A 27,890-nucleotide genomic window follows, 5' to 3' on the forward strand; every position below is an offset into this window, starting at 1 on the left:
TTGAATCCATCTTTATCATCAACCATGCTAAACTACCCACAGATAACATAACATCTCTTCATCGGAATGACAGGCTCTTAAGAGTTTAAAAAGTAACAGAAATATAATTATCCTTCCCGCAGATAAAGGCAATGCCACAGTTGTCCTTAACTTTGAAGATTATAAAAATAAGATGCTTGAATTACTACACAGTGACACTTGCTCAATTCTTCAGAGAGATCCCACTCGTGAACTTCAAAATCGTACCAACAATTTATTAAAAACAACTTCTGAACTGTCTAAAAACATTCGCCATTTCTCTTCACTCTCCATCCGCTTATGCCACGCATATATGGAGTTCTCAAGATCCACAAGGAAAATACCCCACTTCGTCCCATCATTGAAGGCACTGATTCACCAACATACAACCTTTCAAAACATCTCACAAAATACTTCAAATGTTTTTCGAGCAAGTCTTTGTCTTTTATTAATAACTCTGCAGATTTTGTATCATACATTAAGGATATTACTGTTCAAGAAAATGAAATCATGGCTAGCTTTGACATAGTATCCTAGTTCACAAATGTTCCTACAGATGAAGTCCTTACACTACTTAAAGATAAGTTATCCAAAAAAATGTTAGCCTTACTTACTGACTGCATCAAGTCTGGATACTTTAGATTTCAGGACACCATATACAAGCAAAATCATGGTCTAGCAATGGGTAATCCTTTATCTCCTGTACTTGCCAACATTTATCTGGAAGATTTTGAAGTTAAAGCTATCTCTTCCTATTCCTTAGCACCTAGAATTTGGAAACGATATATGGATGACAATTTCCTCATTTGGAGCCATGGACGCAATTCTCTCATGGATTTCCTTGAACATCTCAATAGTCAACACCCAAATATCCAATTCACGACTGAGTTTGAAACTAATGGTTCCCTGACCCGTTCTTCTGAAAAACTTAAAATTTCGATGTACAGAAAACCTACACACACACCAACAGATATCCCCATAGTCAGTCCCATCATTTCCCTCATAAACTTGGAATTATTTCTACTCTGGGACATACAGCCCGCTCTCTTCTTGACGACCCAGATGAACTTCGTAAAGAAATCAATTTTCTAGATCTACTTTCAGACTGAATGGTTATTCTCAAAAAATTACTAAAAAATACCTTTTTAATCCTCCTAGTCGCCATACTGAACAAATGAATAATGTTAAAGGCAATATATCTATTCCATAGATAAGCTCAGTCTCTCAAAAAAATATAACATTAGAACTTTATTTACTCCGCTTCCTAAGATCCACTCTCTAGTGAGCCGTCCAAAGCCTAGCCATCACAATCTAAAATATCCCGGTGTGTACAAGAGATGGTGTGACTGCGACATTCCTTACTTTGGCCAGACGGACAAGTCTATTGAATTGCGTATGGTGCAGTACAGGAGGGACATCACTTACGAAAGAACACATGCCAGTGCTTTATCCAGTGATATCCATTTTTCGGCCGATTCTAATGATGAAAACCATAGTCATACAATCCTTTGTGATAGATCTAAAACCATTTTCTGTTGCCATGACGAATTGGAGAGAAAAATTGTAGAATTGAGAGAAATCATCCTCAACCCTGTAGATTTAAATAATAATTTAAGCTACAACCTCCCAGAATGTCATTCTGCTGTGATCAAATACTGGCGTTTGCGAGATGCTATACGCATGCACGCAGCCAACAATGTGGCCAATGAAGGAACAGCTTTGAATACGTTAACTACAACGTTTTCACGTTAAATATGTATAGTGACTTTCCTGTGCTGTTCACAGTTTTTATCTCCAATGTTTAATGTGCCTTTTTGTATAAAAACACCTGAAGAAGGCTGTAAAAAGCTGAAACTAGTTGTGTGATACGAGGAATGTCCAAAAAATAAGTTATGATGGGCTGTCAGAGAAACAAAAAATATACAAAAAACAAAGAAAAAATCTTTATAGGAAATGTTTCACTACTTTTCTACATAATTTCCGCCATTGTTCAGGCATTTATCATAACCGGGAACCAAGAGTTATATACCTTCGTTGTAGAAGGTTGCCGCCTGTGACACAAACCACGTATTGACTGCTTCTTTGACCTCGTCGTCGTCTTGAAACCGCCGTACACCAAGGAAAGATCTCAGAAGTTTGAACAGGTGCAAGTCACTTGGCACGAGGTCAGGACAATGGGGGATGATGGAATTTTTCCCAGCTGAAGGTGGTGAGAAGTTGTGTTATGCCAGCCATGTGTGGGTGGGCATTATCATGAATCAAAACAAAGCCCCTGGTAAACATGCCACGTTTATTGTGGAGCCTTGACCCAAAAAGTCGCGATGGGCGATTCGATTTTCTTAGACATTAAAACACACACACCAAGAAGCGTATGCACTGCGAAAATCTCTGAAAATGGCACCAATGCCTTGCTAAGGAATCAATAAACTCAGCACGCATGCAGACCATTGCGATTGCAGCAGTGCAGTGAAAATATTTATAAATGGAACTTACTTTCTGGACGTCCCTTGTATATATAAACTCCCATAAAAAGCCAAAATTTAATCCAATAAAAATCACTATCATGTTCATTTAACCAACATTCAGAGGCATCAATACAAACAATGATACATACCATCATTTACAGACAACAAACCCAGATGTGCTATTTCTAATTAAAACCCAACTGGCATCCTCCACTAACTACAGTCCATGATAACTAATATTTAAGGAATTGACAGCGTATACTAGAAATATAGATTAAATAAACTTTAATATATACCTTCCGATATTTCGGCGAACGTCACGTTGCCATCTTCTTGGGAACTTACTACACAGACACGTGCACACAAGTACTAATAACAGCAAATGAGACTGAAGCTAGGAAGCTAGCGTTTCCTAAAGTCCTGATGGTGCCCCCTGGCGGGCTATATTGGTAGTTCTTGGCCTTTGGGCTGAAGTTCTTCTGATAACAGAGGGGACAGCCATGGGTTCACCACTTTCCCCACCCTTGGCCAACTTCTTCATGGAGATGTTTGAAGAGAAAGCCTTAAACTCAGCCCCACAAAAACCTACCATATGGCTTCGCTACGTTGATGATGTTTTCGCTATTTGGCCACATGGCCCGGATTCACTCCTCTCCTTCCTAACACACTTGAATAACCAACACCCTAGAATCAAATTCACCCTGGAAAAAGAGGAAAACAATAACCTCCCCTTCCTAGACACACTAGTCACCTGCCAACCTGATGGAACCTTGGTTTTCTCAGTTTATAGAAAACCCACCCATACAGGCAGATACATTCACCAACAATCCCCCCCCCCCCCTCACAACAATATGGAGTGATTAAAACATTATTCAACAGGGCAAAAATAATCTGTTCTAATGATCAAGCCCTAACCACTGAACTAAATCACATCCGTGACACTTTCTCAGCCAACGGCTACTCCCTCCAAAAAATACTTAACCCAGTTATCCACAACCCACCACCCCCCTTCACAAAAAAGATTACTCTAAATCTATCACTATCCCCTACATCAGAGGCACCTCGGAAAAAATCAATAAAATCCTAAAAAAACACGACTTGACCACCTGTTACAAACCACATAGAAAACTGGCAACCCTTATCCGCTCCACCAAAGACCAACCACTTCCCCTAGACCCAGGTCCCTTGCAGCTGTAAACTGTCCTACTTTGGCCAAACAGGCAGGACAGCAAATATCAGAATCTCAGAACACAAGGATTACATCCGATTTTACAGCCACTCTGGGCTTGCAGACCACGCTCTGGATACTCGCCGCAGAATAAGATGGAAGAAAGCCACAGTAATACACCGCAGCAAGTTCAAGTATGAAAGACTATTCATGGAATCAGCCTCGGCCCTTAGGAACATGCCAAACCTCAACAAATTTGGATGCATGAAACTGCCCCAAATTTGGGAAACTGTTATCAGAAGAACTTCAGCCCAAAGGCCAAGAACTACCAATATAGCCCGCCAGGGGGCACCATCAGGACTTTAGGAAACGCTAGCTTCAGTCTCATTTGCTGTTATTAGTACTTGTGTGCACGTGTCTGTGTAGTAAGTTCCCAAGAAGATGGCAACGTGACGTTCGCCGAAATATCGGAAGGTATATATTAAAGTTTATTTAATCTATATTTCTAGTATACGCTGTCAATTCCTTAAATATTAGTTATCATGTTTAACCAGCGTATAAGCCTCTCAACAAGAATAACTACAGTCCACCTTAGCAATATTATACACAATATGGCCCATAAAAAGGGAGAAATGTGCTTCTGTCAGACTTGTGACAGTCTATCCAACTTGGAATCTGAACTGTTTGATCTGCTTCTGGCTCAAGATTTCTTTACCTCACTTTATGGCTTTCATTTGCTGCCTTTATTGCTCTCCTAATTAACAGCTATCTTTCTAGGAGAACTAATAAGCATAACACAAACTGGCACTCCCTATCTCTTCTCAAGCTAGAAAGGATGCTGAATAATTTGCTATGAAGTCATAATCTAACATAAATAGTTAACATTAAAAAGAATACCAAACAATCCTCATTCTTCCAATAATCTGGACTTTCTTAATCAACTCCTTCCAAATACACCACAGATGTCTGCTCTCCTTTTAGCAACTCTAACCATAATCAACATTTCCTTTGACAGATTGATCTCCACCCAGTCAATCCCAGACCTCTATCATATGTCACTGCAAAGGTGCCAAGTGGGATGACCTCTAGGATTTCTGTCTCTCTTTTCAAGGTCAGATTACTGTTTCCACTCTCCTGATCCAAACACTTGCTGTGAACTAAAACAATACTGGAATAAGAGTCTTCATTCCCCACTCCAATGCAGACTCTTGACTGCAATCCAAGCTCTCTTTCTCTAAAAAAAAAATGTCATTGCAGTTGATGACAAACATACAGCATATATTCAGTGGCTCAACTAAAAACATTACATGCCCTACACTATAGCCTGAGACAAATATAAGAAAATGGAAAATGATAAATTCTGGTGGTACCATGGTAACGCCACCAAAAGATAAATTAGATCTCTTGACATTAGTCACCCCCTCCCCTCTTGTATAGACAGCAAAGGCAAATCACCTCCTGCAATACCACAAACTGCACATCATGTCCCCTCTGCCTTTCAACAGAAGAACAAAACCTAGGAAGTCTTCCATTCCAAATGGTATTCCTCAGCTGTATTGAAAACTTGTGTCCCAGAATTAACACCCATCCTGTATCACCTATCAAGACATTTTCTGCCTATCAGCATAGAGGTAAGACTTTATCCAGTGTATATAACTAAAAAGGGAAACCTACATTGAGTTAGCTTTGTATTAGGAACACTATAATAATGCGTTGGTCCACCTCTCTGTACAATCACGCTCGCTGATGCCTAGGAACAGATTCCACAAGGTGTTGAACAACCTCATGCATAACTCGAATCATGTCTGCTGCAGCAACTCCATCAGTTCACGATCATTCTATGAAGGAGGATCAGCAGTTTTCACACCACATTCTAGCACATCCCAGACATGTTCAATTGGGGTTACGGTGGTGGTGGGGAAACGTGGCAAATTCATTGTCATGTTCCTCCAACCATTCAGTAGTTGTACAAGCCTGATGAAAAGGTGTGTTTGACCTGTTGAAAGATGGCACTTTGGTTGGGTTAGACACAAGGTGTCGAACATCCTAATGCATAACTCGAATCATGTCTGCTGCAGCAACTCCATCAATTCACAATCATTCTATGGAGGAGGATCAACAGTTTTCACACCCCATTCTAGCACATCCCAGACATGTTCAATTGGGTTATGGTTGGGGGGGGGGGGGGAGAGAAAACGTGGTAAAATTCATCGTAGTGTTCCTCCAACCACCCAGTAGTTGTACAAGCTTGATGACAAGGTGTGTTGACCTGTTGACTGATGGCACTTTGGTTGGGGTAGACCTGCAGACATGGATGGAGATAGTCAGTTAACAGGTCCCTGTAAGATTAACCATTCGGTGTGGAATGATAACCAACGGACCCTAGGGTGTGTCGTGAAAAAGCTCCCCAGACCATAACACCACCTCCACGGGCCTGTTGAACACCCAACTGCAACTAGGGCATAGGGTTTCATGCTGTTTACACCAAATATGAACCTGACCATCAGCATGGTGCAGGAAGAAATGGGACTCATCACTTCAGATGACCTTGTATCTAATAATTGTGCACTGGGTATACTTGTTGGTCTCTGGCTATGAACCCCAGGCAAAGCAAGGTGCATGGTGAATGTGGAAATGGATCAAAATTCCCTGCTGTCGTACTGGTGGGTGAGCTGTGTTACTGTTGCATGTCATTGCTGTAATAGCAGTCATGACACATGATGCTCACCTCTAGGATAAACCATGCATAACTGATCAATATGAGTCCTTCTGCTGGATGTCTGGCTATGGATAATCCAGTCCTGGTACACCCTTGATACAGTAGTAACCAATACGTGCAGCTGTTTCTGAAATGCTGGCACCTGCCCTCCAGGCCCCAACTATCTGTGTGCAGTCAAATTGACTTACAATGCCACATTTCCCTATTAATGGCAAATGTTTACTGATTACGTACAGAATAGCAACTGCACGTGACATTGATATCATGTGGCACTTTATTATCATGCAAAATATGTAAATCGGGGTGGGGGTTTCCTAATGCAAAGCTAACTCAGTGTATAAGTCATCCATCAAACTATTGTCTTACTGCTCTTATATTCTTTCTCGAAAATAATGCAAGTCAACAACCAGCTTCTTCATCAGTATGGATTTCTTTAATCCTATCCTACATCAGACCTTCTTGCTAATCGTACCTATCTTTGAACACAGACCATGGAAGATTTGGAGAAGCTTGTGTGGTCCCTGTTGATATTTCTAAAGCATCTGACTGTGTCTAGCATTGAGGGGCTTCTCAGCAGGCTACCATTACATTGTCTACTTTCTGTCCTTTGTGATTGGATTGGCAGTTTCCTCTCTGGTCATTCTTTTCATGTTATGGTGGATTGTTTCCTCTCAGATTTCTTTATCAATGGTGGAGTATCCCATGACTCTGTACTCTCACTCACCCCTTTCCTCCTGTAATGATCTTTCTAACTTCGAATCATATTCATAGTTTTGCTGATGAGAGTACTCTCCATGCTGTATTTGAGACTCTCATAATGCTCAAATGATTAAACTTTTAAGACGTTCCATAACCAATGTCTAAAATGCTGGTCTCCTCCCCATGGTTTAACTTTCACATCCCAACTTATCCTGGCATAAACATAAGATCAATAACCTGCTCAGCCTCTAAAAAGTTCCATTCTTTTTCATTTAAAACACCACTTCTCTCCTGTTCAACTTTAGAATACTGTTCTCACATGTGGGTCATACACTGAAACTTCAGTATACAATTCAAGAATTCTTGATTTGTATACTGAAGGCAAGTCCATTTTGCATCTGCCATGGACTCCCTTCTGTCACTTTTCCACAGACGGTCTGTTTCTATATTATGCTTTTATTTTTATTTATTTATTTTGGTACTTTCATTGGCATAGCGCTACAGAACTGGCCACTAACATTCCCCAGTTTCATCTAATTATGTAAGAACTGGAGCAGCCAATGGTCAACATCTGTACAAAGTCCAACTTCAAACATATAAAACAAACGTCTCATTCTCTCTCTCTTCATTTCATCTATCTCTGTTCTTTGGTCAAAGAGCCTTCCCAATGACTATAACGCCTAACTTTTCAACAAACATGTTAATAGATCACTTGCCATATGGCAATGCTATAAGGTTTTCTGACCTCTCATGTGGGATCAAAAATCATACATCACTTATAACAACATGTGGTTTAGTCTGGTTGGAATTATGAGCAAAACAACTGGTTACGAGGCCACACAATTAATATGGATAATAGCAAGGCTATCAAATTATTTTCCAATTGCATGTATTCTTCTGGCCAGTTTTTGCAGAATGAAAACAAAACCTTCAAATCAACACATAACGTCACTAAACTACACTGGTGTACTAAGAATGAACTAATTTTTATCTGTATATGAAAAAAAATTTATTTACAGCCAAATGTGAACATAAATTTATTGCCGGCATACTAATAAATTATATTACACAAAAGTGTGTCATAAATTTTGTACAAATTAAATTGCAATACATTTTTGAAAAAAGTTACAAATTTCCTAAGGATGTAGTTAAGGAATGAATGTACAGTGAATAGAGAAAACTATACAGAGAGACATTTCGGTATGGAATATGTACACCCCAAACTATGATGCAGCTCTAACTGTCATATCATGCTTAGCACCAAGCGATTCAGGAGTTCTTGAGGTAAACTGGCCCACTTCTCCTTGCCTCCCCCCCCCCCCCCACACACACACCAAGATAACTTCTATACAGAACATTTTGAAAACAAAGCACTCAACACAGCCATACCTAAACCAATAACTTGCCTGCACTATGTTGATGATGTGTTTGCTATTCGGCCTCATGGTACAGACACATTGGATAAATATTTAGGACATCTTAGCAGCCAACATTCTAAAATAAACTTCATCTCAGAAAAAGAAAGAAACAATTGTCTTCCTTTTCTAGATACACCAGTGAGACAACCTTAATAGCTCATTATCCTTTTTCATTTACAGAAAACCTAATCATACAGGAAAGTACTGACATAAGCAATCACATCACCACCATCCTGACCAACAGTATGGCATCCTCAAAACACTTACTCATCAAACCAGGGTTATTTATTCAAATGACACAGCTCAGGGACCTTTGCAACACCTTCTTAGCCAATGGCTACAGTTCATATAAATACTGTATGTATCCCCCCCCCCCCTTCTGAAACCAACACACAGAATCAAAGCAAAACCATTCCCATCCCATATATTAAGGGATGAGTTTATTAAGGATACACAAAAAAAAAGGAGCCAAAGTTCTCTGCAAATATGATCTCTATGTCACTTTAAACTTTGCATTCAGCTAAATAGTGTTTTCCTAAAGATCCACTCCAACCTCTTGCACATCCTGCAGTTGATCCTACTTTGGATAGACTGGTAGATCAGAATTATATAGGATTCCATAGAATAAGAGGGAGGAAAATATCAATATTATGTCGATTTAGAATCAACATTAGCTATGAAATATTCTACACCTGAAAAAAGCATGATTGCATTAATTTGCCAAAGATCTCAGAGACATAAAATTTTGAAACCCCTGATAGGATGATTTCTCCGAATTAACTTTATGGTTATCTGGCCAATAGAGTGCAGCATGCAAGGATATAAGTTTTGTTTCAGTTACAATTTCCACTCTTTTCCATAGTTGTTTAGTTCAGTGCTGTGTAAAAAAAAAAAATTTTGTCAGTTTAATAAATGTGTTTTTTTCTCCCTTGGTGTTTATACCACGAAGCGCTATTATGAATGACAACTCAGCTATTTCTTGTATATAGAACCCTGTTCTACGTCTATTCACTAAGGTTATTTTTCCTTTTATTTAATATATAGCTATAAAATTCTTCCAATTTTTGTTTGGCTTGTTAAGCTAACTTCTTTTCATCATCTAATTTTGCCTTCCTCACTATGGCCATTGCTCTCCTAGCCTGCCCCTTATAGTACTCCAGAGACCAATCATCATCATCACACTTCTCACAACATCAGATTCCTAATAATTTTTTTTTTCCAGCTCTTGCTTTAAAGTTTTACTCATCCATTTAACTCCTATGCTCTTAATTCTTCTACCTCTGGGGATGCAGTCAGATATAGCTTCTTTTAAGCACACTGACTAATTCCTATGCACTGTAGATTCTTCCTCTACCACAAAGTTTTTCATGCCAACCACTCTAAGCTACCCCTCATTTTATTATAATCACCTACTTACAATTTCACATATGCTCCTTCTTACAAAACTCTTACATACAGTGTTGCTTCTAACTCAAAACCACATGATCACTCTTGCCAATTAGAAGCATAATGGTCAACTAATTTATAGAGAGAGATTCTCCAATGCTATTACTAAATTACTCTTCCTCTACAACAAAATTTTTCATGCCAACCACTCTAAGCTATCCCTCATTTTATTATAATCACCTACTTACAATTCCACATATGCTCCTTCTTACAAAACTCGTACAGTGTTGCTTCTAACTCAAAACCACATGATCACCTTTCCAATTAGAAACATAACTTTCCTGAATTATTTTTGCCACTACAATTGGAGATTTCTACTATAGTTGGATTTAATTCCCCTGTCCTTATTGTCTGTCTTCACTGATTCAACTGAACCTAATACATTTAATTCCTAAAATTACTATACTCTGTCAGCCAAGTCTCACAAATACTCTCTATTGTGATAGTAACTTGAAATTTCTTAAAAACAGAATATATTCTCAAGAACCTTTAATATATGGAGTTAGGATTCTCTGGAGGTCCTTTCTTGTAGAATTTGGAATAAATGATTAATAATGTTATCAGTGATTTTTGGATTATAGGCATTAATGAGGGCAGTTTGCTTGATAGTCAAAATTTCTTGAAGAGTTGCTTGTGAGAAACAGCTCATGTACAGATGTCATCATCATCATCATCAAATTCCTGCCATGTACCCTAAAGGGGTGTACAGGATATGACAGTACTACATGAAAAAATTACATCATTACTAACTTCCTATCTACAATTTTCCTCCAAATCACTCTGTTACTTGTCAAGACTCCAACATTATCAGATCTTATATTTCTATCGTCTAAGGCACTTTGTACCGTATCAATCCACCTATATCTTGGTCTTCCTCTGGGTCGCTTTCCTGCCAACCTGGCAGAGAACACTTGTTTTACTAATCTTTCTCAGGACTCTCATTATCTGCGGACTCTAGTCTTTGGTCAAGTGTTTTACTTCTGACCCAGCTCTCAGATCCATAAATTAAAACTGGTTTGAACACTGTCTTGTACACAGCTAATTTAGTGTTCCGACTAATTTCTTTCTTATTCCATATGAATTTATTCAATTGACTTCCCACCATACCAGCTTTGCTGATTCTGATGTCTATTTCTATATTTAATTTACCATCTTCAGTAAAAATCGTGCCTAAGTAGCTGAAATGTTTTACTTGTTCCACATGTTCCCCATTCACAACACAGTTGACATTTTCAATGATTCTGCCTATTTTCATTGTCTTTGTCTTTTTATTGCTGACCTTCATAACATATCTATTACAACAGCCATTCAATTTAGTCAGAGAATCTTGCAGACTTGTAGCGGATTTATTTAGAAGTATAACATCATCCACATAAAGCAAAGAGCTGACATTAACATCTCCAATTTTGATATCAGGTTTAATACCATATTCCTTCATATTGTGATCCATATAGATAATGAATAACAGAGGGGATAATGTACATCCTTGTCTCACACCAGATTTAACATTAAACCATCTTCCTGTACATCCTTCAATTCTAACTGCTGACTTACAACTCAAATAAAGACTAAGTATTGCTTGATATAATACCCCCATTGACACCATATAACTGCAGTGTATTGAATAGCTTCTCTCTTGGCACCTTGTCATATGCCTTTTCCAAATCGACAAAACGTAAATACAGATCTTTGTTGTATTCCCATGCTTTCTCGACTATTTGTCGTAAAGTGAAGATCTGATCCTGACAGCCTCTATTTGGACTGAATCCAGCTTGTTCTTCACCAAGCTTTTCTTCCACAATTCTTCTCAACCGTTTCTCAAGTATACTTGCATAGATCTTGCCAGGAACACTCAGTAGGGAAATACCTCTGTAATTCTCACATTCAGTTTTTATTTCCCTTTTTATATATGGGTACTATGAGAGCTCTACTCCAATCATCGGGAATTCGTCCCTCTGTCCAGGCTTTCTGAACTATGCAGTGCAGCCACTGTAAGACTTTTATACCACCAAACTTCAGCATTTCTGGTCGAATATCATCTACTCCTGCTGCCTTTCCACATTTCAAGCCTTTGATGGCTTTTTCTACTTCAAGTATGGATATGTATTCCTGACTGCATGCCTGGTCAGTGTTTTTTATCACTGTGCTGTCATCACTCCTTGTTTCATTTAGCAGTTTTTCAAAGTAATTACTCCATACTTCAAGGATATCTTTTTCTCCTGTTTTCATGTCACCTTTATCATCTCTAACTCCTTTTACAGCACTCTTTCCTCCATTCCTAAGCTTCTTCAACAACCTCCAGAATATTTTGCCACCTTCTTGATATTTATTTTCTATATTCTTGCGAAAGTCCTCCCATGACTTTTGTTTAGCTTTCTTACATTTGTTTCTGTATTCTGTAAGAGTAAAAGCTGACTTATTTGCCAGGAACTTTTGATATGCTTTCTTCTTTTCCTTCACTGCCTCTTTAACTTCCTGTGTCCACCAGGGAGTTCTGATTTTTTTATCCTTGCACACAACCTCACCACATGCCTCTCTGGCAGAACCAATCAATGTTTTCTTCAGAGTTTGCCAATGAATCTCCAAGGTTTGGTTCCTGTTCTCAAACTCTTTCATTTTCTTTTCAATAATCTTTCTGTATTTTTGTCTACAGTTCACATCTGAGAGCTGCTCAACTTTTATTCGCTTTAAAACTTTCTTACATGTCATTCTTTTCAATGTGAAATTCAATTTTATCCTGCTCAAGACTAAATAGTGATCACTTCCAATTTCAAATCCTCTGTACACTCTGGTGTCCTGCACCAGGGAGAAAACATCACTATCAACAATAACATAGTCAATGAGACTTTTCTTATTCCTAGCCTCTTCTCTCCATGTGAATTTGTGCACATTTTTATGTTGGAACATGGTGTTAGTAATAACTAGTCCATGTCCTGAGCAGAAATCCAACAGATATTTGCCATTATTATTAGCTTTGCTCTTTTCTCCAAATTTTCCCAAAATATTTTTGTATGTCTCACAATCATTTCCTACTCTACTATTTAGATCCCCAACAATGACCAACTTTTCCTTTTTCATTGTGTCAGTTGCTTTTTCTAAAGCCTCAAAAAATTCCTCCACTTCTACCTTAGTAGAACCTTCTGTGGGACCATAGGCACAAATAAGTCTCATTGTCCAGTTCCCCATTCTCGTATTTGCCCACATTACTCTACTTGAGACTGACTGCCATTCAAGAAGATTAGCCTCGTATTTTGTGTTGAATACTATGGCTACTCCTTCTTTTCCTTGATTGTCATTGCCAGAATATAACATTTTGTATTTATTGCTCAGAAAGATCTCACCAGTTTTGGTCTTTTTTGTTTCAGTCACCCCTATTATGTCGATCTGGTACTTATCTAATTCCTCAGCTAGCTCCATTTCTTTGCCATTCAGGCTTCTTACGTTGATAGTACCGATCTTTAACTCTGGTGATGTTGAGTTGGGGTTTGTTTTCAGATTTGTTGTACGGATGTCTGATTTCAATATCCAGAAAAAGTTTATAGTGTACCGATGTGGAGAAAGACTCCTGTTTTTTGCTTGATTAGGGATTGAGACAGCCTTCCCATTCATAGTGCAGATCTCTGTATTTTCCCGTTGCCAAAACACCTTTGTGGGCAGGTGCATTGTCCTGATGAAAGAAGATTTTTTCCTTCTGCAAACTGGATATTTTCTCACGAATTTTATCGTCTAGTTTGGTGAAAAGATCGGAATAATATTCCCGGGTTATTGTTTTACCCTTTTCAAGATAATTAATAAACATAATGCCTTTAGCATCCCAAAACACTGATGCCATGACCTTTCCTACTGATGGAACCGACTTTGTCTTCTTTGGCACTGAACAACAGGCTTCTGTCCACTGTTTTGACTCTGTCTGGATTCTGGCATGTATAATGGTGAATCCAAGTCTCATCCATAGTAATAAAGCGATGCACAAAATCAGTTTTATTCTTGTTAAACTGCTCCGAGCACTGTTCAGAGATTTTCATGCGAGTGCGTTTTTGATCTGCTGTGAGCAAGAGCGGCACCCATCTTGCACAAAGCTTTTTCATTTGCAATTCTTCATGCAAAACATATCTAACACTTTCTTTTCAAATGCCTACAGTCTCAGCAATTTCACGCACTTTGACTCGCCGGTCATTCAATACCATATCGTGCACTTCATCAATGATTTCTGGTGTTGTTACACTTTTTGGACGTCCTTCACGTGGATCATCTTCAAGGCTGGCATAGCCACATTGTTTAAACTCGACAGCTTATAAACTTTTATGAACTTCAAATGAATTTCTTTTGCTGTTAAACCTTCTTTCACAAAGAATTTTATAACCGCACGATACTCAATTTTATCCATTTCAAGGGATACAGACAACACTTTTGCTTCAGACAGCTGTATAAAACAAACTACTTGATAGAATGACTTGCAATTTCACATGGATGCTTATGACAGATGTACCAACTTAGGAAAAAATAAAAAATCTTGCCAATAGTATTGCCATCTATGGTCGAGGCCGAGAATTTTTCAGACCACCTAGTAGGTGCCAGCATCTCATATTCTTTCTAAACCCTCAACAGGTATATATTACATTAGAAAGAACAAGTTTATTATGGTAGACAAGTGCTACCAACAATATCCTAAATCCTAAGCAGGTATATACTGTGTTGGAAATAGTACGAGTCCCTATGATTTAATTTTTTTTTTGGGGGGGGGTGGGGGTGGAAGAAGAGAACAGTCTGCTTGCTTATACAATGAATGAGCTCAAGAACTGGCCAAAGAAAGGCCTAGAACTACAATGCAAATGCCATTTCCATAGAGTTACAAATGCACCTACTCTACTAATTATTCAAAGTTATTTTTCATTCTTAATTACATAATGTGTCATTTTTCTATAATGGGAATGTACCTGTAATAATGCCTGGAGCAGTGGCAGCAAGAACAGGTGTTGGTAAAAGAGAAGGAGTAACTAGTCCAGGAGGTCCTATGGCAGGAATAGCTAATCCTGGTGGTGGAATTACAGGACTCATGCAAGTTGATACTGTTGGTGGTGAAGCCACAGGTGGTGGTGCAGTAGATCCCAAACCAAGAGCCTGAAAAATTACATTTTATAAAACTCACTATTTTTTAAGTTGTTGTTTTTGCTTACATTTCATAATAAATTTTTGCTGATTATAAAAATAATGCTTGAAATGTAAGCTTAAAAAACAAGCTGACACAATGATAAAAAGTTATATAAAAATTGAATGTTATGACTACAAATGTAAGTTCATTTTATGTTTAGTTTATTTCTTCTGGAAATATCAGCCAAAATATTAGCTAAAATGGAGAAGTCAGGTGTATTAATATAAACATTAAATAATCTATAATTACTCATTACAAACATTTTTTATAGTATTATATCATAATTTATACATAAATAGTGTATAAATTTCATAAACAGCCTTCAAAATTAAGATTTCAGTTATATGATAAAACAGTTTTGAATTTTATTCAATTTCTTTGCTTATTGTAATGATGACAATAAGAGTGCTCTTAAACCAAAACCATGCATAAGTGATGGCAACAAAATAAATGAAATACATTTTAAGTAGTCAATCTGATTACTTTGATAATGTAATCCTTAAGGAACTACACAAAAATGCCAAATATATATGTCTTATTATAACAGTTCATTATATCACATGTCATCAGAAAATGTAACTGTAGTACAAAGGGCAGCCATGTTCTTAGCTAATTTTTTAATTTAGCCCTGAACTGCATCACAGTAATGAGCAGAAGTTAAGTGTTTTGGAACAAGTGCACTAAGGACAGAGAGAGAAATGCGCGTGTGTGTGTGGGGGGGGGGGGAGAGAAAAACACAGAAAAAGAAATTATGATTACTAAATAACTCGAGGAATTCACAACGTACACTAGAATATAAATTAAATTAAACTTTAATATATACTTCCCATATTTCGATGTCAGGTTGCCATCTACAAAGGAACTTAAGATAAAGAGACAGTAAATAAATGAAGAAGAAGCGAGGAAGCTATTGTTTCTCCTAAAAGTTCTGATGGTTTTTTATGTGATGCTTCATCACTATCAGAACTCTCCTTAGTTGATGACACATCAACATCACTGTCATCACTTACATCTAAAAAGAATTCTTCAACATATTCTTCATTTGATTCACTATCAGAATCTCTTGCAAATAACGCAGCAGGCATCTTGCACTTCTGCAAACCTGAAGTGAAAGCCATTTTCTTACACCATATGCATCCTTCAACACTTTCATTTCTAGCAAAGTAAACAAATTTCTTTTCTCACAGGGAACTATCGCCATCTAGTGTAAGCAAGAACAGTAAATCATAAATGTGTCTAGTCATAACGATTATAAAACAAAAAAGTTTATGGAAATGTGCTCAGAGCATTGGTAACGCTGCCAATGAATTAGGGAAATATGCTCAGAGCATTAGTAATGCTAAAGAAATGATACCAACGGACACCCTCAGCACGTTTTTAACAATTAAAGGGTTAATTGTTTAATTGCACTTCCACCAAAATAAAAATGGGGAGAGGGGGAAACGTCTGTTGCAAGATATTCCATCCAATTCTCTTTTGTGTGAGACAGATTGATTCTCCTAATCTAGCTTCAAATACAATAACATACTAAAAATGCACTAAATAATAATAAAAAAAAAAAAATCAATCAATCAATTAAAACATCACCTATCTTTCAGGGGCTCACTCAAAAGAGACTCAAACCCAACTGATTATTACCAAAAGAGCTGCCATCTACATATATCTGGTGGGATAGTTAGGTCCAGAGTTGGGAGGATGGTGAGTATTACCCATTATTTTTATGGACAGAGTGCATTAATGCACGTTGAAAATGAAATAAACAGGTTAAGTTCAGAATCTATATAAAAATAAACATTAAAAACTATCCATTACACCTGAAAATAATTATTCATGCCTAGTTTTAAGCACTACCATCAGTAGTCTACAATAACTTCCACAATACCAAATTGGTAGAAGCGACGAGTTCAATCCTAATCACTGACTAGAGAGAACCTAACACAATAGGATTAACACGTTTGCTACAAGGAGCAGGAACAAATCGTCTTGTGCTGTATTTGACCACGAGGAGGCATGCACTTCCAACAAAATAAAAATGGGGAAACATCTATTGCAAGACATTCCATCCATCCATCCAATTCTCTTTTGTGTGAGACAGATTGATTCCCCTAATTGGGGCTTCAGGCAATTTAATACAGCTGGTTTGCCATTCCTCTGCTCCTCCTCCCATACCCTAAGGGCAGTATTTTTTTTTTTTTTATGTCTGTTGATATGTTCAAGCAGATGGTTTGCTTGTTCTGGAGGATGAAAAAAAAAAAAATAAATAAAAACAAACCAATTCCATATGAGATGGGCTAACCCATCTTTAATTGAAAAATCCTGATAAAGACTTCATGTCACAAGAGAGAATTTGAACCCAAATCTTTCCAACCATATGGCTCTATATTTAAACTAATTAATAAACAGCATCTGTATATACTGGCAGCTTAGCTCATCATACTGCACAGCTGCAAGCCAAACAAAGTAGAGGAAAAGTTTTATTGTAGTACTAAAGACAGTGTAAAAGAGTGACTGGTTTTATTTATTTATTTTTATAACAGAGTAACCATTGTAAGTAAGAGTGGTCGTAAGTCACATATGTTAGTCAAGAACTGACTGTATTTTACCTTTACCTACCCAGAACAGTAACATGTAATATTTGCACTTGTATGGCAACAGATATGAAAGGAAGTCACAACATCTTGGAAGATGAGGGGTAGCTGTGTGTCGGGTTTACACTAACTGGCTGCTGAAACCATCAGCTGAAAATGTAACTACTGGGAAGTACATCATAAAAGTAGCACCTTGCAGTGAAACTAAAAATGTATTGAAAGAAGTTAAATCAAATTCACATTGTGAAATAAATGTTAAGACAAGGATAAACTATAAAAATTTTGCTAGTTACAGCAAAAAAGGCTAGAGAGATTTAAATCAAGGTTTGGTCACTACAATGCAGTTTTTTTTTTTGGGGGGGGGGAGGGGGAGGGGAAGAGATGAGTAATAAATCTGTTTACATTTAGAAACATGTGGTCTCGATACCAGAAATTATACAATGATCTACTAAACGACCTAAATATTAGTGTTCATTAAACATGAAAAAGTACAAATACCCAAAACATGAGACATGTGAGAGAGAAGAGAACTCTAAAAGAGTAAGAAATTATGAAAATAAAATGCTAGAATTAACATTTATATTTCAAACTGTCACAATACTTTAAATAAATGTCACTTATCATGAAATCTTCATAAAAGTAAATGTTTTGTCTGCACATTAAAACTGAAAATAACCTTAAAACTTCAGCAATCAAACTTTATAATTGGTGATTTCCAATTACAAAAAGGAAGGGAGAAACGTGATGGGTAAAGATGCTGTGAATAAGTGAGATTTTAACTGGAGAGGCTTAAAAACAGATAGCTGGCATAAGTTGATACCATTCTCTTAAAACAATAAATTAAAGAAATATGGTATAACATAGAGTACTTCTTTAAGTAGAAGTTTAATTAAAAGTTATGAAGTTCTGTGTGGATAGTGGCTCATTTTGTGTTTGAAAATTTAACTCTTTATCCATAAGTTAAAAAAATTCTAAACTATTATTTGATGAGAACCACACAGACTAATTCCTTTCTCAATGAAAATAAAGTATTAAAAACTTTAATTTTGATATGAATACCAGAAAAATGCTTCCAATGAGTACTCATCTGGTTGGAATCTGGAAGTGTATAGTAAAAGCAAATGAAGAAATTTAATTAATGAACATAACTTTAATAACTGTAAAAAGAAGAAACTTATCTATAACATTTGCTAGGAAGAAAACCTAAAGTTTTAGGCATGGTGTTGGTTGTAATTGATCAGTTTAGCTACCTGCTACAGAGATAACTGCAATAACACCATTCAAAAGTAGTGGAATTGAACTACACGGAAGGCAATGACACATTACACGTCCTGATATCGCAATACTAAAGCAACTCAAAATGCAAAATTTGTAATTATAAGCTGCCAATAATTTTTTAAACTTTGCAAATTCAAAATGTAAACACATTATAATTCACTGTAACACATTTCCAAAAAATTGCTAACAAAAGTTGAAATAGGAATAATGCTATTCTAATGAAAATCCACTATTGCAAACTATCTACTAGTCGTGAATGTACTTCACATGCAAACTTTGCTTTAAAAAAAGAATATAATTTCTCATCATCATCAAATTCCTGACATGTACCACATGAAAAATTTACATTAGAATTTTTCTCCAAATCACTCTTGTTACAAGACTCCAACATTATCAGATTTTATATTTTGATTGTCTAAGGCACTTTGTACCGTATCAATCCACCTATATCTTGGTCTTCCTCTGGGTCATTTTCCTGCCTACATGGCAGAGAACACTTGCTTTGCTAATCTTTCCTCACCCATTCTGTTTAAGTGACCATACCACCTGAGATTAGCTCTGCTAACGCATTCCTGGATGCTGACAATGTCTAGTTCTTTCCTAATATTCTCGTTTTTAATATCATACTGCCGTCGATGCCATCTGTTCACACCTCTAATCTTTCGCAGGACTCTCATATCTGCGGTCTCTAGTCTTTGGTCAAGTGTTTTACTTCTGACCCAGCTCTCAAATCCATAAGTTAAAACTGGTTTGAACACTGTCTTGTATACAGCTAATTTAGTGTTTTGACTAATTTCTCCTTATTCCATATAAATTTATTCAGTTGACTTCCTACCACACCAGCTTTGTTGATTCTGTTATCTATTTCCATATTTAATTGACCATCTTCACTAAAAATCGTGCCTAATTAGCTGAAATGTTTTACTTGTTCCACAGGTTCTCCATTCACAATGCAGCTGATATTCTTAATGCTTCTACCTATTTTCATTATCTTTGACTTGTTACTGCTGACCTTCATACCACATCTATCACAACAGTTATTCCATTTAGTCAGGGAATCTTGCAAGCTTGTAGCGGATTTATTTAGAAGTATAACATCATCCACATAAAGCAAGGAGCTGACATTAACATCTCCAATTTTGATATCAGGTTTAATACCACTTTTCTTCATAATGTAATAAATATAGATAATGAATAACAGAGGTGTGATAATTTACATCCTTGTCTCACACCAGATTTAACATTAAACCATCTCCCTGTACTTCCTTCAATTCTAACTGCTTACTTACAACTCAAATAAAGACTAAGTATTGCTTGATATAATGATCCACTGACACCACACAACTGTAGCGTTTTGAATAGCTTCTCTCTTGGCACCTTGTCATATGCTTTTTCCATCTTTGTTATCTTCCTATGACTTTTCAACTATTTATCGTAAAGTGAATATCTGATCCTGACAGCCTCAATTTGGCCTGAATCCAGCTTGTTCCTCACCAAGCTTCTCTTCCACAATCATTCTCAACCGTTTTTCAAGTATACTGGCATAAATCTTACCAGGAACATTTAATTTACCATCTTCACTAAATATCGTGTCTAAGTAGCTGAAATGTTTTACTTGTTCCAGAGGTTCTCCATTCACAACATAGTTGACATTTTCAACGATTCTACCTATTTTCATTGTCTGTCTTTTTATTGCTGACCTTCATACCATATTTATTACAAAAATTATTCAATTTAGTCAGGGAATCTTGCAAACTTGTAGTAAATTTATTTAGAAGTATAACATCATCCGCATAAAGCAAAGAACATACATTAACATCTCCAATTCTGATATCATGTTTAATACCACTTTCCTTCATAATGTGATCCATATAGATAATGAATAACAGAAGGGATAATGTACATCCTTGTCTCACTCCAGATTTAACATTAAAGAAGAACAAGCTATCCAGCTTGTTCTTCACCAAGCTTTTCTTCCACAATTCTTCTCAACTGTTTCTCAAGTATACTGGCTTAAATCTTGCCAGGAACACTCAGTAGGGAAATACCTCTGTAATTCTCACATTCAGTTTTATTTTCCTTTTTATATATGGGTACTATTAGAGCTCTACTCCAATCATCAAGAATTCGTCCCTGTGTCCAGGCCTTCTGAACTATGCAGTGCAGCCACTGTAAGACTTTTATACCACCATACTTAAGCATTTCTGGTCGAATATCATCTACTCCTGCTGCCCCTTTCCACATTTCAAGCCTTTGATGGCTTTTTCTACTTCAAGTATGGATATGTATTCCTGACTGCATGCCTGGTCAGTGTTTTTTTACCACTGTGCTATCACTGCTTGTTTCATTTAGCAATTTTTTGAAATAATTACTCCGTACTTCAAGGATATCTTTATCTCCCTTTTTCATGTCACCTTTATCATCTCTTACTCCTTTTACAGCACTCTTTTCTGCATTTCTAAGCTTCTTTAACAGTCTCCAGAATATCTTACTGCCTTCTTGGTTGCCAAAGTCCTCCCATGACTTTTGTTTAGCTTTCTTACATTTGTCTCTGCATTCTCTAAGAACACAAGCTGAATTACTTGCCAGGAACTTTTGATATGCTTTCTTCTTTTCCTTCACTGCCTCTTTAACTTCCTAGACCAAAAAGTCAGAACTCCAATATTTTCATATCTAACAGGTAATAGACTAATTTGGAAGATAGGAGATTAATAATGTAAACATGCATACTTAATTGTGTAGTGCTGTCATAGTAGCCTACAAACTACTTAAGGATATATATATATACAGGGTGGTTCAAAATTCCACATACAAACCTCGAGGGGAGGTAGAGAACACCAAAATCAACCACACTCACACAAGAAAGCATGATGGAAATGCCACTGGAAGGTACTAACAGGGACACAAAGATACAGAAATAGCACAAGGCAGTAATGTAATCATGCATTCCTAAGTGAACATTGTTGATCCCAAAGTTCTCCATCTCTCCTCAAAGCTTGTACGTGGAACTCTGAACCACTCTGTATATATATATCAGGATATTGATGTTATTTCCACACTCACATAGGAAAGCATGACGGAAATGCCACTGGAAGGTACTAACAGGGACACAAAGATACAGAAATAGCACAAGGCAGTAAGTAGTGTATGTAGTCAGGTGGTTTTTCTGGTCATGCTTTCCTAAGTGAACATGGTTGATCCCAATGTTCTCCATCTCCCCTCAAAGCTTGTACGTGGAACCCTGAACCACTCTGTATATATATCAGGAAATTGATATTATTTGTTAAGAGAGCTTGAGTTGATGTACTATTTCCATAAAAGCCACACATTCAGTAATGAAATGATAAATCTGTGACAAAATTTTCAAAAACTCTGCATCCAGATCCAATTGATGCAATAATTTTTATGGAAGGGGAATTAGGAGGAATGAATAGGCAAAATTTTAGCATGGTATATGTAACCATATGAGGGAACAATTTAAAGATGAAATTCCACAGAACTAAGAATAGCATGTTCCTTTGTAAGAAACTGTTTTGTGCTTGTGAGGGAGGGGGTAGACATTTGTATTCTTATTTAAATGTTCTTTCCATTATTTTGAAAATTGCATCTCTAGGTAAAATTCTTAAAAGATAATTCTTCAGCATTCCTTGAGGTTAATCAGCACTGAGAACACATAAGAAAAAATTTTGCATGTGATCTACCAAGCAAATATTCATAAGGATTGGGAGTATTGCAGCTTTTGAAAACAGCAGATGTCACACTATACAGTATTTTATTTTAAAATGGGATATCTATAAAACAACATTACAATTACTTAATAGAGGTTCAAACCAGTATCATCAGCTGATACAGAAGGAAAAATCACAATTAGGCTTTATGCTATCATACAGCTAATTGTAATAGTAAACTTCTCTATCAGCTGATACATTATCAAATTCCTAAAAAGTACCCTCAGGGAGTATACAGAATAATTATGATAGTACTACATGAAAAAATTACACCATCACTAACTTACACTCAACAATTTTACTCTAAATTAAGCTAGTTGTCAAGACTCCAACATTATGAGATCTTATATTTCTGCCTTTTAAGGCATTTTTTATTGTATCAATCCACCTATATCTTGGTCTTCCTCTGGGTCTCTTTCCTACCAACCTGGCAAAGAACACTTATTTTGCTAATCTTTCCTCTCCCATTCTGTTTAAGGTAGATATCACCTAAGATTAGCTCTACTAACACATTCCTGAATGCTTACAATGATAAGCTATTTTTTAATATCCTCATTTTTAATGTGATGCTGCCATGGATGCCATCTGTTCACTCCACCAATGTTTCTCAGAACTCTCGTATCAGAGGTCTCCAGTCTATGATCAGGAGTTTTATTTCTAACCTAGCACTCAGATCCATAAGTTAAAATTGGTTTGAACACAGTCTTGTATCCAGCTAATATAGTGTTTTGACCAATTTCTTCCTTATTCAATATAAATTTACTCAGCTGACCTCCTACTATACCATCTTTACTAATTCTGTTGTCTACATCCATATTTAATTTACCATTATCACTAAACATTGTGCCTGAATAGCTGAAATGTTTCACTTGTTCTATAGGTTCACCATTCAGGATACAGCTGATGTTTTCAATGTTTCTGCCTATTTTCATTGTCCTTTTATTGCTGATTTTCATACCAAATTTTTTGCAACATTTATTCAATTTAGTCAGGGAATCTTGCAGACTTGTACTGGATTTATACAGGCGTAAAGTAAATAGCTAAGATTAGCATTGCCAATTTTGATATCAGATTTACTATCACTTTCCTTCATAATGTGACCCATATAGATAATGAATAACAGTGGAGATAACATGAACACTTGATTTAACATTAAACCAATTCTAACTGCTGACTTACAGCTTAAATAGAGATATGTATTGCTCGACACAATGCCCCATTTACACCATATAACTGTAGCATTTTTAATATAGTTTCTTGGCATTTTTAATTTATCTACTTATAATAAACTATTCCTATGATCTTTATGAGTTTGATATACAGTAAGACTCAACTACAATATACAATAACATTACCATTTCTTTAATGAGATTAAATGTCAGAATGAGGCTGCCTTTCTTAAATCAGTGATTAGTTGTTATTCATTTTTTTATAATAGGGTATTATTGTGCACCTTCCAGGTATTATGTGAGTACTTTTGACCTGTATGTTTTCTCATACAGGTCAAATTTAACTGTGAACACTGTTAGGATATTTACTATTCTTCCTTTTATAACACCATTATTAAAAGAACACATAAGACCATAGTAATAACTTTTTAATTAATAAGGTACAGATATTTCAGGTGATCGACCGAATGTTTGTTACTTGTATTCCATTCCTATAACTATTTGTGTGACACTGAAGATGTACTATTAGTTTTAGTACGAAATATCTGTACCTTATTAATTAAAAAGTTATTACTGTGTTCTTTTAATAATTATACTATGCCACAGGTACCTCTAAAAATTTTAATAATACCACATTGCATTTTTAAATGTGTGGAGGTGGGGGATATCTTTTCTTTATAATAAATTATAGTCAACTCTCATTAGAGTATGCCATAGCACCACAGAAATAATTTCCATAGTGATAGTCTGCTTCTAGTGGTGACTTTCTTCTGGAACAGGATCATACCTCTGTGGTTCTAGTCAGAAAATTTTTCAGTGGTTTATGGTATGAGAGTTTTTTGTTATTTTTAAACATAAAGTGATTCTATAGTGAGAGATGACTATATACAGATTGCATGCACACCTTGAGGTTTATGTTTTAAAGATTATTTTTATATTTTGAAATTTACATGGAAAAATAAAATTTAAATAAATACTGAATTACACAGTTCATAATTAAAATTTCTATGTGATATTTGATTAACCTCTTAACATACAAAGATGTCTGTGACACATCTTTTGTTTATTGCACCAATATTGATTTTGAATTTTGGTTTCACATATAAATACAACCGAATATAGATGCTAGACAATCTTGTGCCTATTTCCTTTCAGCCGAGAAAAGTTGCCAACGGCGTGTATCGGCTATTTCGTTTGCACAAATTCATTATTATTTTTCAAATAATGATGAATTTGATCCAGCAAATCACCCTCGCCCAGAAAATTGACAGAAAAATTACTGTTTTCTTATTTTTAATTGGTATATTAAGGGGTTAATCATTATCATTCAGCATTCAATTTAGAAATTATGGACTTTACAACTGTGTTATAAATAACTATTTCATTTTCCCGACGTTTTGATCTTCATATTAAGGTCATCATCTGGAGTATATACAAATATACAAGGACAAGCTGAGTTATATTTCACACAGTAAGCTAAAGAAACAATCATATGATCACCAGATATTCTTGGCATCACCTCTAGTGAAAGAAAAAAAAAAAAAACGGATAAATTAAAAATTAATTATTTAGAAACTACATCAAAGCTAAATTCTATTTAAGATGACATGAGAGGAACATTCTTTCATACAGATAATTTTTTCTTACAGTAACAATGATGTCCTATTTTTAACATGACAATTGTTATATTGAATTTAGGATTCTCGATTATCTACAGTCCTGTTTATAGTTAACTCTTAGGGAGAAAGGTTCCGTGGGTAGAATATGTACCTTACATATGCTTGGGATTTTTAGACCATCATTACTGTTCAGATTGGGGTGGTTGATAAGAATCTCACAGGCTTCCTTAAATCTGTGTTCATACCATGTTTTGGTGTGATGTAAACAACTGGTGCTTTTCCAGTCAATTCTATGTAAGGTGTTCACAGGGCATGATCAGAAAGGCCAGCTTCACCATAGTTAATATATTTAATGTATCGTTTATGTTCCTTTTGTCTGATTTTGAATATAATAACTATGGTGAAGCTGACCTTTCTGATCATGCCCTGAACACTTTACATAGAATTGACTGGAAAAGCACCAGGTGTTTACATCACACCAAAACATGGTATGAACACAAATTTAAGGAAGCCTGTGAGATTCTTATCAACTACCCCAATCATAATGATGGTCTAAAAATCCCAAGCATATGGAAGACACATATTCTATCCACGGAACCTTTTTCCCTAAGAGGTAACTATAAACGGGACTGTAGATAATCCAGAATCTTAAATCCAATATAACAACTGTCATGTTAAAAATAGGACATCATTGTTACTGTAAGAAAAAATTATCTATATGAAAGAATGTTTCTCTTATGTTATCTTAAATAGAATTTAGCTTTGATGTAGTTTCTAAATAATTAACTAACTTTTAATTTATCTGTATTTATTTTTTCACGAGAGGTCATGCCAAGAATAACTGGTGATCAAATGATTGTTTCTTTAGCTTACTGTGTGAAATGTAACTCAGCTTGTCCTTGTATATACTCCATATGATGACCTTAATATGAAGGTCAAAACGTTGGGAAATTAAAATAGTTATTTTTTAACATGGTTGAAAAGTCCATAATTTTTAAAATGAATGCTGATCACCGTGCAACACTAAAAGAAAGGATTATCATTCAGCAGATGCTGTATAAGTCATATAACATTCATTATTTATGAAATAATGTTTTCAATGAATATTATATGGCATATATAGCATCTGCTGAATGATAATGATTAATCAAGTATCACAGACAAATTTTCAATGTACAGCCTTCAACATGAAGGCTAATGGTCTAAATAACAATAGATATTTAATAAATAAACACAGATATTTAATAGAATGTCAAACTTCACTGTTATTTAATTTTTATGAAGTGCTATAGAAAATCAGATTCTGACTCTAAATTTTTTGAGGAAGACTTACAGAACAAGCAGAATTTTCTTTAGGTGTTTACGAAACGGTGAAAATTGAGACAGATAGCAGACTGTGTTTTAGAAAGCTGGCAAGAATTTTGTGCTGATTTTCTATAAGTATGAAGCAAGAAGAGTATAATAAGATCACATATTTCTACTTCTGGGTTGTAGCTAAGGCACAGTCTGCAAGTTCTGACTTTCCATGTTTATATAATCAGAGTCCATTTTCATCATCATATTTCTGCCATGTACCCTCAAGGGGGTGTTACATGACATGATAGTATTACATGAAAAATTTACATCATTACTAACTTCCTATCTACAATTTTCCTCCAAATCAGTCTGCTACCTGTCAAGACTGTTTAACAGATGGTATAATGTACATCCTTGTCTGACACCAGATTTTACATTAAAACATCTTCCTGTACTTCCTTCAATTCTAACAGCTGATTTACAACTCAGCGTTATGACATTATATCATGCAACTAAGTATTGCTTGATATAATGTCCCACTGACACCATATAACTGTAGCATTTCGAATAGCTTTACTCTTGGCACTTTGTCATATGCCTTTTCCAGATCTACAAATCTTAAATACAGATCTTTGTCATATTCCCATGATTTCTCAACTATTTGCCATAAAGTGAAAATCTGATCCTGACAACCTCTATTTGGCATGAATCCAGCTTGTTCTTCACCAAGCTTTTCTTCCACAATCCTTCTCAACCATTTCTCAAGTATCCTTGCGAAAATCTTACCAGGAACACTCAGTAGGGAAATACCTCTGTAATTCTCACATTCAGTTTTATTTCCCTTTTTATAAATGGGTACTATGAGAGCTCTACTCCATTCATTCGGAATTTGTCCCTGTGTCCAGGCCTTCTGAACTATGCAGTGCAGCCACTGCAAGACTTTTATACTTCCACACTTGAGCATTTCTGGTCAAATATCATCTATTCCTGCTGCATTTCCACATTTCAGGCCTTTGATGGCTCTTTCTACTTCAAGTATGGATATGTATTCCTGATGCATGCCTGCTGAGTGTTTTTTACCACTCTGCTATCACTGCTTGTTTCATTTAGCAATTTTTCGAAGTAAT

The 27,890-nt window shown here is 36.0% G+C and overlaps 1 protein-coding gene across 2 annotated transcripts in view; it reads right to left on the bottom strand.

Moving 5' to 3' along the window:
• hfp (Poly(U)-binding-splicing factor hfp) overlaps positions 1 to 27,890 on the bottom strand; it is a 370,731-nt gene that overhangs the window by 106,380 nt on the left and 236,461 nt on the right. For both annotated transcript variants that reach the window (XR_016548237.1, XM_090391729.1), the window contains exon 12: positions 14,871 to 15,054. Coding sequence is in view for 1 of the 2 variants with exons in the window: in XM_090391729.1 (XP_090247855.1) it covers positions 14,871 to 15,054 (184 nt within the window). In the remaining variant the exon portion in view is untranslated. The remainder of the gene's footprint in view (positions 1 to 14,870; positions 15,055 to 27,890) is intronic.

The sequence above is a fragment of the Typopeltis vanoorti genome, chromosome 4 (assembly GCF_054136105.1).
Source record: "Typopeltis vanoorti isolate ZY-2024b chromosome 4, IOZ_Tvanoo_1.0, whole genome shotgun sequence".
Lineage (NCBI taxonomy): Eukaryota > Metazoa > Arthropoda > Arachnida > Uropygi > Thelyphonidae > Typopeltis > Typopeltis vanoorti.